At 40.3% G+C, this 14,971-nt stretch overlaps 1 protein-coding gene across 1 annotated transcript in view; it reads right to left on the bottom strand.

The window, feature by feature from the left end:
- The window catches only part of UVRAG (UV radiation resistance associated), a 301,625-nt gene extending 286,922 nt beyond the window's left edge, over positions 1-14,703 (bottom strand). The window contains exon 1 of the mRNA XM_046016488.1: positions 14,400-14,703. Coding sequence (XP_045872444.1) covers positions 14,400-14,516 — 117 coding nt within the window. The 5' untranslated portion in view covers positions 14,517-14,703. The remainder of the gene's footprint in view (positions 1-14,399) is intronic.
- Between the last annotated feature and the right edge of the window lie 268 nt (positions 14,704-14,971).

Here is a 14,971-nt window from a genome sequence, read left to right as displayed (position 1 = left end):
GACAGTCTTTTCAACAAACAGTGCTGGAAGAACAGGACATCCACATGCAAACAAATGACTCTAGACACAAACCTTAACATCCTTCACAGAAATTATTTCAAAATGGGATTACAGACCTAAATGTAGAATGCAGAACTATAAAACTCACTGAAAGTAACACTGGAAAAATCTAGGTGACCTTGGGTATGGCAATTACTTTTTAGATGTAACACCAAACACACTCTCCATGAAAAGAATAATTGACAAACTGGACTTTGTTAAAATTAAACACTTCTGCTCTGCAAAGGACAATGTCAAGAGAATGAGAAAACAAGCAACAGACTGGAGAAAAATATTTGCAGAAGGAACATCTGACAAATGATTATTACCCAAAATACACAAAGAACTCTTAAAACCCAACGATAAGAAAAAACAACCCAAATGAAAAATGGGCCAAAGACCTTTGCAGACACTTCACCGAACAAGATATACAGATGGCAAACAAGCTCATGAAATAATGCTTCACATCATTTTCATCAGGAAAATCCAAACTAAAACAAGGTGACACTACACAGACCTATTACAATGGCCAAACTCCAGAACACTGACAGCACCAATGCTGGCGAGGATGTGTAGCAACAGCAACTCTTAATTCATTCATTGTTAGTGGGAATGCAAAATGGGATAGCCACCTTGGAAGTCAGTTTGGCAGTTTCTTATAAAACTAAGCATATTCTTATCATACGGTCCAGCAATCATGGTCCTTGGTATATACTCAACAGAGTTGTATGATTCTAACTGTATGACACTCTGGAAAATGTAAAACAATGGAGACATAGAAAGATCAGTGGTTGCCAGAGTTTAAGAGGGAGTGAGGGATGAACAGGTGTAGCACAGGAGATTTTTAGGGCAGTGAAACAACTCTGTATGGTATTACATTGGTGAATACATGTCATTATACACTTATCTATAACCGTATAGATGTATAATACCAAGAGAAAACCCTAATGTAAACTACGGACTTTGGACGACAATGATGTGTCAATGTAGGTTCTCCGACTATAATAAATGTACCACAGTGTGGGGGATATTGATAATGGGGGAGACTATGCATGTGTGGGGGCAGGGGTTTTTGGGAAATCTTCATACATTCTGCTCAATTTCACTGTGAAATCTAAAACTGCTCTAAAAAAAAATGAAGTCTTAAAAAAAAAAAAAGACTTCCTTCCTTCTACCTCCAGGATAATATCCAAATCCTAAACCATGGCATATATGGCCCTTTATAATCTAATCCCAAACTATACCTCTCCAACTCATTTGTTTCCACCATCCTCCTCCAAGCTACTTAAACTCCAGCCTCAGTTAATTATCTGCCATTCCTGTTGATACCTTACTTTTTTACTCAGGCTGGTCACTCTGCTAGAATGCTTTTCCTCCCCTTTCCCACCTCAGCATTTGTTCAAACCACCTCCTGTATTACACTAAAATGGTTTGCTGATATAGTTGCTTTAACCTTTAGACTATGTGTCCCTCCAGGGCAAGGACAGCACCTTATTGATCCTGTATCCTCAGTGCCTAACAAATTAGTAATAACAACAGGAGCCAGCAACTAACATTTCTGGAGCACTTTCCCTGTACCAACCACTTTTTAAAGCAAATTTATGAATCATTTAATCCTTTCAACAACCCCACAGGCTAGATGCTATTATGCCCATTTGATTTGAGCGTTCCTGAAGCATAAGGAGATCAAGTAACTTCCAGACTGCTCAGCTAGGAAAACGGAAAGACCAGGATTTCACCCAGTCTAGCTCTAGAATCCACATTCTTCACCAGAGTGGTATACATAGCAGAAAGTCAAAAAAATAACTATTGAACAAATGATAGTGTAGAACAGAGTTGAACACAATGTTTATGGAATGAAAATATTAGGGAAGAAAAGTCAAACAATTGGCAACTGAGAAAAAGGAGGCACAATGAAGTTTAAAATGTTTAGATATAGAAATAATTCAATCTGTTTCCAATCTTCTCTTGTAAAAGTTAAGACCAGAACGAAGTTTCCCAAAGTTACCTGAGCCACACTCAGAACCAGCTTTACAAGTCTTCCCACTAAACCATAATTATCTGTTTTTAAGAAACTATTTTAAAACAGGAGCCCCTGGGTGGCTCAATTAGTTAAGCACCTGCCTTCAGCTCAGGTCATGATCCCAGGGTCCTGGGATCGAGTCCCACACAGGCTCCCTGCTCAGCACAGAGTCTGCTTCTCCCTCTCCTTCCGCCCCTCACTGAATGCTTTCTCTCTTTATTTATTATTTTTATTTTCTCAAATAAGTAAATAAAATCATTTTTAAAAAAAATGGGAGGCCTGGGCAGTGCAGTCGGTTAAGCGTCTGCCTTCAGCTCAGGTCATGATTACTGGGTCCTGGGATCAAGTCCCACATCAGTCTTCTTGCTCAGCTCCTGCTTCTCCCTCTGCTTGTGAGCTCCCTCTCTAACAAATAAATAAATAAAATATTTTCTAAAAAAAAAAAAAAAACACAAAACACTTGTTAAAAAAAGAAATTGTAAAACAAGGGGTAAGAGATGAACTGGATGAAGGGGGGCCAAAAGGTACAAATTTCTAATTATAAAATAAATAAGTCAAGGGATGTAATGTGACTATAATTAATAATACTGTACTAAATATTTGAAGGTTGCTACAAGGACTTAAAAGCCCTCATCACAAGAAAAAAATTTTTACATAACTATAATGTAGCTATATATGGTGACTGAGACACCTGGCTGGCTGGCTCAGTCAGTAGAACATGTGACTTTTGAACTGTGGGTCATGGGTTTGAGCCCAACATTGGGAATGGAGTTTACTAAAAAAAAAAAAGAAAAACTATGTATGGTGACGATGCTAACTAGACTTATTCTGCCAATCATTTCATAATTTACATGAATATCAAATCATTATGTTATATACCCAAAACTAATGGTGCATGTCAATTATACTTCAATCCTAAAAAATAATAACAATAATAAAAAATTATATACATAATAAATATATATATTTTTGCTACTTCACCAAAGAGGATATAGATAATGTAACTGTTTCTTGAAAATTCAAGGTAATAATCATGAGCAATACTTTTTAGTAATTTTCAGGTAGTTCTAAAATAGTAGTTTATTTATCAAAAATGCAGCAAAAAAATAAAACAAAAAAATGCAGCTAAGGGGCAATTAAGAAATTCTACAATTCTAGTATCCCCATTTAATCATCAAACTGATGTCTTTTCATAGAAAAACATGAAAATCAAAACTAAACTAGTCACTCCAGAGCACCTGGACAACTGTTCTTTACATTTATATTAAATACCCTCCAAGCAGAATAAACTCCATTAAGTCAATGCATGAAAACAAGACTGAAACACATTCTCTACAGTAAGTCTAAAATGGGACCAACTCTTTCCTGTAATGAGTATAGTACTATAAAATATCCTAGACCTGTAATGACCACCCACAGCCTACCTGCCTATCTTGCTTTGTAATCTATTTTCAAAATGAAAATTTTAAAAATCTTTTTCATATTGCTGCTTCCCATACAGAGCTAGATATTAACATTTTAGTGGATGAAAGCAGTACCAGTTTTCTCAAGAAGATTACTCTACTTATTAATAAGGTAGACAAGATTAAAAAATGTTTTTCATAATTCTAAATAAAATTATTTTCATACTATATTTTTTAAATTTTTTTTTAAAGATTTTATTTATTTATTTGACAGAGGGAGAGAGATCACAAGTAGGCAGAAAGGCAGGCAGAGAGAGGGAGAAGCAGGCTCCCCACCGAGCAGAGAGCCCGATACGGGGCTCTATCCCAGGACCCTGAGATCGTGACCTGAGCCGAAGGCAGAGGCCCCAACCCCACTGAGCCACCCAGGCGCCCCTCATGCTACATTTTTTTATAAGTTTCATTTTCCTGTAGTCTCATTTAAAAAATGACTGGCGGGGTGCCTGGGTGGCTCAGTGGGTTGAAGCCTCTGCCTTCGGCTCAGGTCACGATCTCAGTGCCCTGGGATCGAGCCCCGCCATCAAGCTCTCTGCTCAGCAGCGAGCCTGCTTTCTCCTCTCTCCCTCTCTGCCTGCCTCTCTGCCTACTTGTGATCTCTGTCTGTCAAATAAATAAATAAAATCTTAAAAAAAAAAAAAAAAAGACTGGCATTGTGACAGGAAATAATTCATATCCTCAGAAAGACATAAGTAGGTTGGAGGGAATGAGGCATACAGTTTCTAATCACACACCTAACATAATTCAAAGAAGGTGCTTTATAAGTATCTGTTGAATAAATGGTTGATGCAGTTAAGTTCCTTCTATAGTTCTTTTATTTCTTTTTTAGTCTATTTATTTGTCAAGGAGAGAGAGAGAATGCACACATGCGCCAGAAGGGGACAGAGGAAGAAGCAGGCTCCCTGCAGAGCAAGGAGCCAGATGTGGGGCTTAATCCCAAGACCTTGGAATCATGACTTGGGCCAAAGGTAGGCGCTTAACCAACTGAGCCACCCAGGCGCCCCCTATACTTCTTTTAAGAGAGGCTAACATGACATATAAAGTACTTATAGTTCAGAAATAAACCTTTAGTAAAAAAAAAAAAAAAAAGAAAAGAAAAAGAAAAAAAAAGAAAAAGAAAGTACAGTAGTCATGGTAAAAAGAACAAGCAGCTTTCCCTGGCGGCGGGGGGGGGAGGCGCGTGGGGGGGAGGATCGTAAGTCTGATTTCCACTTTTACTTATTTGTACCTTCCTTTTTTCTTACCCTGGCATCTACTGACAAAAGCCAAAGGTAACTGCCATTTCCAGCTTCCCAGTTTTTCTCATTTTTTTTTTAAATATCTGAATGCTTCTTTCAGGACATTCCAAAAACCATGGTAGGGGAAAAAATGCCAGATATTTCAACAGACCAACAAACAAACAGAGACACTTAAGTAATAGGTTCTAATGCTCAGCTTTTAGCATTATCTGGCTCAGCCTTTAAGGACAAGCGCACTTTACTAAAAGTTTTCAATGCCTAGTAACATGTCTAGCAAATGAGGTCTATGGCAATCACTGGCAAATATTACACAGAATGAAATTCCTGACATCACAAACTCACAATCACCAGATGCTGCTGTTTCAGAAATTTAAAAGGTAAAGAATCAGTACTTTCAAGTGGACTATTCAGAAAGAATAGACATGGGGGAGGGGGGAAAAAAAAGGATCGGCCTGTTAAGTACCCAGGGACAAAACAGGAAGACTGATCACTTCAAATACAGAGGGATATTCTGAAGTTTCACTCTAATTCATATCATAAAAGGGGACTGGGGGGTGGTAACTGAGTGTTCTGCCTATAAAGAGAACTTTAAAATACAGTCTTTCTCCCATTTCAATTCTAGCCTAAAATCCCCAGAGCTGAAGAAATGATGTGTCAAAGCACAGAGGTAAGTTTAAGAAACAAGTTCTCAAACACCCAGCCACGCACAGTAGAACTGTTCACAAGGCCCAGGATCTGGTCAGATATCTGTCACTAAAAGGGACAAGAGGAACTGTCAGGTAACTGTCAGGCGACTGTCACTAAAAGGAACTAAAGGAACACTCAATTCAGATTTGTTCAACTAATATTCTTTACTGACTCCTTGAGGAAGTGAATAAACAGATCGACCAAGCCTATTACCAGGGAAATAGTTTCAACTCTGAGGGCTTCAGATTTTGCATCTATAAAATTCTATGATTCAAATTCACACTTCTACCTTAAAAGAAGACAGAAAACAAGATTTTATATTAAACCAAGAAGGTATACTATGAGTTATACCTTTTTTAAAAAATATATTTATTTATTTATTTATTAGGAGAGTGAGAGAGGGGGTACCTGGGTCACTCAGTCAGTTGGGCGACTTGCCTTCGGCTCTGGTCATGATCCCATGATTCTGGGATCGAGTCCCGCATCAGGTTCCTTGCTCAGGGAGTAGGAGACTTCTCCCTCTCCTGCTCCCACCGCTTGTGCTCGCTCTTTCTCTCCATCTCTCTCTCTGACAAATAAAATCTTTAAAAAAAGAGAGATGGAGGGGGAGAGTGCATGTGCACACAAGTCAGAGGGGTGGGGAGAAGGAAAGAGAATCTCAAATGGATTCTCCTGAGTGCGGAATCTGACACAGGACTGATCTCACCACCCCAAGATCAGGACCTGAGCTGAAACCAAGAGTCAGAGATGCTCAACTGACCACCAAAACACCCCTATACCACTGAAAATTCCAATGTCAACTTTTCCATTCTCCATGTGTTCCTCTAGCTGTATAATCTAAGTATACAACTACTAAATCATTCAAGACATCAGAAAAATTTAATTCTTCCTGAGACATTACTGATGTCATACATATATAACACATATATATATAACTATAAAAAGTATAAAACCTAAAATGTTTCAACTCCTCCCTTAACATAGACCTGTCTTTAATTTATCTAAAATACCCCCTAGTTTCTTGCTGCACTCATTCAAGTACATCAAAAATGACAAATATTCCTCCTCTTCCCCGACCCAGTGGTAATAAGTCTGACAGGTAAAAACACACAGATATCACAAGCACACATTTGGAAACGATGAAAACCTTTTTTTTTTTTTTTCATTTTACCATATACTTCAGGCCCAACTTATTAGTTTCAATTCTGCTCTTGCTCTATTTCCAGTCAGTTTCACTTCTGAATTTTCTGCCACAAAGTTAAGAATTGTGACCCTGTGGAGAAATTTTAAAGTAAACACTAAATAAGAACATAGCTTTTCCTTTCAAAGGAGAACTAAACATTTTCACAGGAAAAACAAAGAAACAAATAAAAATTCTTACATTCCTGATGGCATTTTGTCACATAAAAATGATCTAAGGCTGTTGATTTTTTTTTTCAAGTTTCTGAAGCTTCCTCATACAGTTTTGTTTACAAGAGACAAAGCAGCCCAAAAATTGCTATCATTCTATCTTATACATATTGGATGTTTTAAATCTGAGTCACAAGTAAGGGGCTCAATAAGTATTTGCGGAAGGAATGAACGTGATAGCACAGTGCGTGCTGCATGAAGCATACATTCCCAGTAAGGCACAACGTTCTCTCTGCCTTCAGTGGCCTTACCGACAAAAACAGACTTTTTTGAAAATATAATAAAAAGATAATTAAATCAGATTAGCAAAAGTAAGGTATCTAATAAACATATAAGGGGAAAATACATATCATGTTCAGCCAAATTAGGCTTTATAAAGCTTTCTGGTGTTACGCTACCATTTTTTTTCTTGTATGTGTTTCAATCCCATTTCCTTCTTCTCTTTAGGCTGTAAAGTTGTTTACAGGAAATTTTCATATAGAAATAAAATTTAAAAATAAAAATACAGGCACGCCTGGGTGGCTCAGTCAGGTGAACATCTGACCCTTGGTTTCAGCTCAGGCCATCATTTCAGGTGGTTGAGATCCAGCCCTGCACTGGGCTCCGCACTCAGCGGGGAGTCCGCTTGCGATGTTCTCTCTCCCTCTTTTTCCCTCTCCCCCCCACCACAAGCACAGCCACTCACTCCCTAAAATAAATAAATCAATCCTTAAAAAATAAGTAAATAATGTATCAATAAATAAAGACATACAGCTCCTACTACATTAGCAGCAGCGCTTGTACGTGCTGTGGGAAATAAACTACACAAACCATGATGGTCCTGAACCTTAAGGTAACTTAAAACTTCTCTGCTTCGGGGGCGCCTGGGTGGCTCAGTGGTTTGGGCCACTGCCTTCGGCTCGGGTCATGGTCTCGGGGTCCTGGGATCGAGTCCCGCATCGGGCTCTCTGCTCGGCGGGGAGCCTGCTTCCCTCTCACTCTCTCTGCTTGCCTCTCTGCCTACTTGTGATCTCTCTCTGTCAAATAAATAAATAAAATCTTTAAAAAAAAAAAAAAAAAAAACTTCTCTGCTTCTCCAGCAATTTGCAAAGAGTGGCTGCCCACGGCAACTCAGGATCAAAGACCTTGACTGCAGTCCCTGTGTTGACACTGTGTGACTTTGAAAAAGCTACCCAGACCTTAGATTCCTCATCTATAAAAGAAAGTGGTTACTGATATAAACCTCCTATGCAGAAGAATTCCAAATAATTTATGTAGATATTCTGCCAGCAAGGAGAGGGAATAGGAATCCCCACTCCTTAAGTGTGGGCTGTGCATACTGACTACCTTCCAAAGAGGACAGCACAGAAGGGTGGGTGGGAAAGAGTAACCTTCTAGCAGAGAAACCCCAGTCTAATCATAGAGGAAAAAAAAAAAAAAACATAAGACTAATTCCAATACAGGTACAGCCCACAAAATACCTAACCAGTACTCAAAACTGCCACAGTCATCAAGAGGAAGGAAAATCTGAAGAACTGTCACAGTCAAGAGACTAAGGAGATAGGACAAATACAATGTGCTTTCAGGATGGTATCCTGGCACAGAAAAAAACGTCATTATCAGACGAATGGATATACAAACACAGAGGATCCCTGCTGACTCAGTCAGTTGAGCACAGACTCTTGATCTCGGGGTTCTGAGTTCGAGCCCAATGCTGGGCATACAGTTTACTTAAAAAAAAAAAATGCAGCATATACATACAATAGAGTATTATTTATCCATATAAGGAATGAAATTCTGATACATGCTCCAACACAGAAAAACAATGAAAACATTATGCTGAAAATAAGCCATACACAAAAGGACGAATATTGTATCATTCCACTTATATCAAGTACTTAGAACAAGCAAATTCATAGGGACAGAAGGCAGAACAGAGTTTACCTGGGGCTGGAGGAAGAGGAAAATGGGGAATTACTGTTTAATGGGTACAGTATCTGTTTGGGATGATGAAAATGTCTGGAAATAGATACTGATAATGATTGTACACAGAACACTGAGAATATACTTAATGCCCCTGAGTTGTACACTTAAAAATTATTAAAATGGCAAATTTTATGTTATGTGTATTTTACCCCAACTTTTTTAACTAAGGAAATCTGAATAAAAATAATAATACGTCAATATTGGTTCATGAATCACAACAAACGTATCATACTACTGAAAGACATTAAGAATGGGGGAAATGGGTGTAGAGTATACGGGAGTTTTCTGTACTATCTTTTCATCTCAATTTTTCTGTAAATCTAAAACTATTCTGAAAAATAAGGTCTACATAAAAAATTTCAGGGGACAGAGCACCTGGGTGGCTTAGTGGGTTAAAGCCTCTGCCTTCAGCTCAGGTCCTGGGATCAAGCCCCGCATTGGACTCTGCTCAGCAGGGAGCCTGCTTCCCCCTTTCTCTCTGCCTGCCTCTCTGCCTACTTGTGATCTCTCTCTATCAAATAAATAAATAAAATATTTTTTAAAAAAATTCAGGGGACATAAAGGCTAATAGCACAATATAGTCCACCTGTTCCAAAAATAGGACAAGAGCAGTGCTTGGGTGCTCAGTTGGTTAAGAGTCTGCCTTCTGCTGAGGTCACGATCCCAGGGTCCTGGGATGGAGCCCTACATCAACCCCCACACAACGGAGCCTTTTTCTCCCTCTTCTCTACCGCTCCCTCTGCCTGTGCTCTCCTGCTCTCTCTCTCTGTCAAATAAATAAATAAATCTCTTTAAAAAAAAAAAAGAACAAAAAACAAAAACAGGACAAGAAAAATGTTCAAGTTGATGAAAAACATGAGCAAGCAATCAGAAAAATTAATGCCAAGGATATAAATAAACCTGCAATTCACAAAAGAAATTAAAATGCTACATAAAGCTACGCAAAGATGAAATTCATAGGTTTGTGTAAGGATAAATGAGATCATGTACTTAATATAATGTTTTATATACCATAAATGAAGCTATTAAAATATAACTAATAAGTAATACAAATTTGAAATAAGAAATACAAATTTGGATAACAGAAATATAAACATATATACACATATGAAGGTTATATATATTCATATATTTATAACTTATGTGATTATATTCTATATATATTAACACATACAGATAACATCTGTATACATAAAACCATTTTTGAAAACACTGAGAAAACTTTTGAGCCCAAAGTTGACAAAATATGGAGAAAGACATTCTGTCATAATTTGGTAGTAGTAGTGTAGTGGGTATGTCCTTTTAGGGAAACACTCTGCTAGTACCTTCTAAAGTTAAAAAAAAAATTGTATCAATCTAAGTTTACATATATCTCCATTGAGTGAGTGATTTCACTGCTCAAAATTCATCCTACAGAATTATCAGCACAAGTGTAGAAAGATAACCATACATGGATATTTACTGCAACAATATAACAGAATAAATTGGAAATAATCCAAAAGGCTACCAAGAGTTAAACAAAGGTAACTGAACATTGTTAGGCAAAGTGTGGTAGATGTATATACCCTGACACGGACAACTGTCTAAAAGAATAATAAATTGAAAATCTAAAAAAAAGTTGTTAAGGAGGGGAATAAACCAGTTTAGGACTATTTTAATCTGGGGTCTTCCATGTACACATGGCTCAAGAGAACCAAAACAGCATGTAAAATTGTCTATGTATGTAAATGCATTTTCTAAGGAAAGTGTCTGTAGCTTTTATCAAATTCTTAAAGGAATATGTAGCCCCCTGGAAAGGCTCACTAAACGATCATGAAAAAGCATCTAGCTCTGAGTATGTAAGAAATGTAATTAAGTCATACTCAAGTGAGGAAGACTTTGGGGAAGAAAGAAAGACTCTCAATTAAACTTTTAAGGATATATTCTATGCCTCTACCACTAAGCACAACATTTTATTTCAAAACTGCTAAATCTAAGGGTGTGAAGGAAGTTATTTGTCAGATGAGCTTATATTCACTAATTACAAACCTCAACCAAAAATTAAAGATCAAAAACGGTCTTCAAAATGTGTGACTAGTTCATGCTTAAATTACAGTTAAAGTAAGATCATACAGAAGCAATAGGAGCCAAAGATGAAGTGGGAGTACCATTTGACACAGTCAGGCTGGTAATTATGGACCAGTTACTCATACATACAGACTCAGGAGTTACACAGCCTTAAGTAAACTTTATTTTTTACCTTTTTTAAAAGATTTTACTTATTTATTTGTCAGAGAAAGAGAGAGATTAAGAGAGAGAGAGAGAGAGTACGTACAAGCAGGGGGAACAGCAGAGGCCCAGAGAGAGGAGGCGACTCACAGCTGAGCAAGGAGAACGAAGGGGGACTTGATGCCAGAATCTTGAGATCATGACCTGAGCGGAAGGCAAATGCTTAACTGACTGAGCTACCTAGGCTTCCCTAAACTTTATTTCTTAAAGATAAGTTGATTAAAATAAGACAAAAATAAGTTAGGTCTTCTACATAGTTTTGTGAATTTCTTTGAGCAGAATAAATAAGTCTTTTCCCCTGGAGGCAGGTTAGGAAGAAGATTCCAATAGCTTTAGAATTAATATAATAAATTAACATTTTAAACATTATAGTCACTAGAATCAATGGGACTTAATGAAGACTGAAATAAATGAGTAGAAAATAGCAGGAATACTCCCTATCCTAAAATGCAAATATATCTTAGAACAGTGGTTCTCAACCAGGAGTAACTTTCCCCCCTAGGGACATTTGACACCACCTGAAAACATTTTTGATTGTCAGAACTGGATGGGTACTCCTGGTATATTGTGGGTAGAAGCTATGGATATGGCTCAACATCTCACAGACTCACCCGCCCACTCAAAATGTCGACAATGCCAAGGAGTGGGCTGGAGGAACCACTGAATCTGTGCTTTGAGATCAACTTCACAACAGAAATCTAAAACAAGGTTTACTTATTTGTTTTGAAACACTGACACCCTATCAAATAGCATAGATCTTATTAAAATGACCTAATTCTAAAAGGTTATTTAAAAGAAAGATATTAATTGAATTTCCAATTTATCTTAAACCTTTTAAATGACATAAAAGCCACAGGCAAGAAAAAAAAAGGACAACGAATTAATGCTAAAAGAAAAAAGTTTTATGCACACACGCATCCTATGATGCTCACAAACAATACTGAGCAAAGGAAACCAGACACAAAATGCTGTATTTTGCATGATTCCATTTATACACGGTTCAAGAATGGGCAAAAACTGATCTCTTGTTAGAAATCAGAATTGTGGTTCCTCTGGAGACAAAGAAAAGGTAGGGATGGGAGAGAACATAATGGGGGGCTGCTGGAATGTTAATAATTTTGTATTTCTTAATCTGGGTAATGGTTATATAACTGTGTTCACTCTGTGACAATTCATCATGCTGTGTACTAAGTAATCCAAGTGCAGTTTATACAGTTAACACTTACACCAAAAAATGTTTATTTTTTAAATGTTATTTATTCATACCCTAAAAAGCTGAATACTTTGACCCACAGAGCTAAATGAATGTCAACTGCAAAAGTAAAAGTATTTTAGTTACATAGGCTACCTTCCAAGAATTCAAGAAGGATGACACCCCCAGAAAGCTGTAAATACCATACTCAGAGCTCATACAGCCTTCAGTTGAACGCTTAAGCCACCATATATCCCTTGGCACAAATCCAAAAATCTGACAAAGGCTTACAAATGCACTTAAATTTATTCCATGGACAGTTTAAATTATTGCCCGCAATTTTAAACTGTGAACTGTTATTAGAGAATGCATTCTATGAAACAAACGATGCTCTCTTTCTTAATCCCGCATTTTCCCAAAACTCCCCCCAAACTAAACCCCTCTTGGACCTCAGCTCCTTAGGATTTCTCCAGGCTGCTTGCCCACAGTGCCCACCATCGCCACTCTCAGTATCCATCCTTACAATCCACCTCCCCAAATACATGAAAATTCATGCTCATTCCAGAGGCTGGTCTCCTGTACCAGACTCCTACTCCCTCCCAGGACCTCATAAGTACAATCCACACCTCGCTACCCTCAAACTCCTAATATTCTCCAACTAGCTTCCCAACAGCACCACAAAACTAGGGCACATGCAAATCCCATCTTTAAATCCTCTTCTACCACATAAAAAAGGCCTGCTTCTGCACACAATTCAGCTCACTGGCCACTGTAGCTGCCATCCCCGGTCCAGCTCTCTGCTTTAGGATCCCCTCTACCGCATTCACATCCATTCCATTTCCCACCCACTCCCTGCCCCAAACTCTGCTTTCTTCTTAAAAAACCTTTCCTAAGTACTAAAGCAAGGATATAAAGTTGAAGGAAGGATAAAGGAAGGTGCTCCATTCCATTCTGCATGAAGGTAGCTGCTCCAGGGTCAAATACACCAACGGTGGGCATGGGCTACCGGGTCAGAGACAAGAGTGTGGAACCCAGCCACAGTCCTTCCTAACTAACTGCAAGGCTCTGGGCTATTTCACATCTTTAAGCCTCAGTCTGTTGAACTACAAAATGGGAAATCATAAAAATAGCGATCTCACAGAGTTGTCAGGATGAAATAAACTACCGGCTGTCGAGCACTTTGCACAAATCCTACGCTGTAAACTCAGTTGGCTGATGGTTTTTCCTAGGTCCTCTCCTTGGAGGAATACGAGAGGGTGACAGGTACTTCAAGGGCAAGGAAGTGGTGGAGGGAAGAAGTACCTTACACACATATGGCTGATACAAAGAATTGTGTCTGATCCCCAGTGTTCTCTCTTTATTATCCCCTTACAATGTGGACCCTGAGAAGCCCTCAAAGCCCCCGCTGAAGGATTGGGGAAGACACAAATAGATATATCAAATCCTGCTTTCACCGAGAGTTATTTGAGGGAATGAAGTAGGAAAGTGCCCCCCCCAAATTGCTCAAATGCGATCCTGGGGTGGGGGGGGGGGGTCTGAGAATTAGGACGAAAACCCCAAAGTCCCAAAGGATTTCTCCTGGGAAGCTGAGGGGTGTACTTCATAACAAGGAGATTAAAAGTAAACGCTAGAAACCATAGACTCCTCAAGTTCGCCCCTAAGAAAGAGTACTAACTGGTTTCTCCGCAAATGGCTTGAGAAAGGAAACGCGCTTACCGCGTCTCTCATGGGACACCCGGGCTTCCCCGGGTCGCTTTCCCGGAGGGATAAGGGGGGCGGTTCTCGCAGGGGAATCCCCAGCCTCCCCCACCCCCGGCGGGGGAGAGGCGGACTCAGGCCGGGGCCCCCAGGGAGTTCCACTGGGACTCTTCCAGTCTCTTTGCAGCCGGTCTCCAGTAACGGGATCTCTCCGGGGGCTCGGGGATCTCCCAGAGCTTCGGCCATCGCTGGCTCCCTCCCCTCACAAGCTTTAGGTCCTCGGTCCCCCGAGCTCTCCCCGGGCACTTCTCCGGGTCTCCTGGCTGGCAAAGGGTCCCTCCGCCGCCCACGGGCTCTCCTCCCTGGCCTCCTCCGCCGCCCCCCCAGCCCCGCCGAGCGCCGCGAGCCTGCGCAGTTACCTGCTGAGAGGGCAGCTCCACATGCAGGGCCCGCGCGGCAGAACCGGGTGGCAGCGAAGCGGCCGGGCCCGGGGGCGGCAGGGGGACCGGGCCCCCGACCGACGCCGAGGCGCTCATCTTGACCCAGGGGCCGCCAAGCGGCGGGACCCGCGTTCCTCCGGCATCCGCCACCACCGCCTATCCTCGACCCGCCGAGTCCCTGCAGCCCAGAAACCCGCCACCCGAGAGGCAGGAGTGTTCTACCCAACCTCCGGCCGCCACCGCCGCTGGCTAAAGAAGAGCCATATTACCGCAGTGCAACCCCACCACCCCGCCGAGACCTGGCTTGTTCATTGGTTCGGCTGCTACGGGGGCGGGACCCAAAGCCAGACAAGGGACGTACTATTGGGTAAAAGGTCTGTCCATCGCCGGCCGGAATGGGCTCTGGGCGGAGGGACCCGGGGATGGCCTAAATCGCGCCTGTCAAACCCTGGTGAAACCTGGGGCGTTGCTTCTTTTTTTCCCTGTCTAATTGGTTCTCTCAGTACTATAGGGCGGGGTCTCCTGGCAGATCCGCAAAGGCCATTGCTCTA

The sequence above is a fragment of the Meles meles genome, chromosome 8, assembly GCF_922984935.1.
Source record: "Meles meles chromosome 8, mMelMel3.1 paternal haplotype, whole genome shotgun sequence".
NCBI classification, from domain to species: Eukaryota; Metazoa; Chordata; class Mammalia; order Carnivora; family Mustelidae; genus Meles; species Meles meles.
The sequence above is the reverse complement of the archived record's forward strand: the minus strand, read 5'-3'. Positions and strand labels throughout refer to the sequence as shown.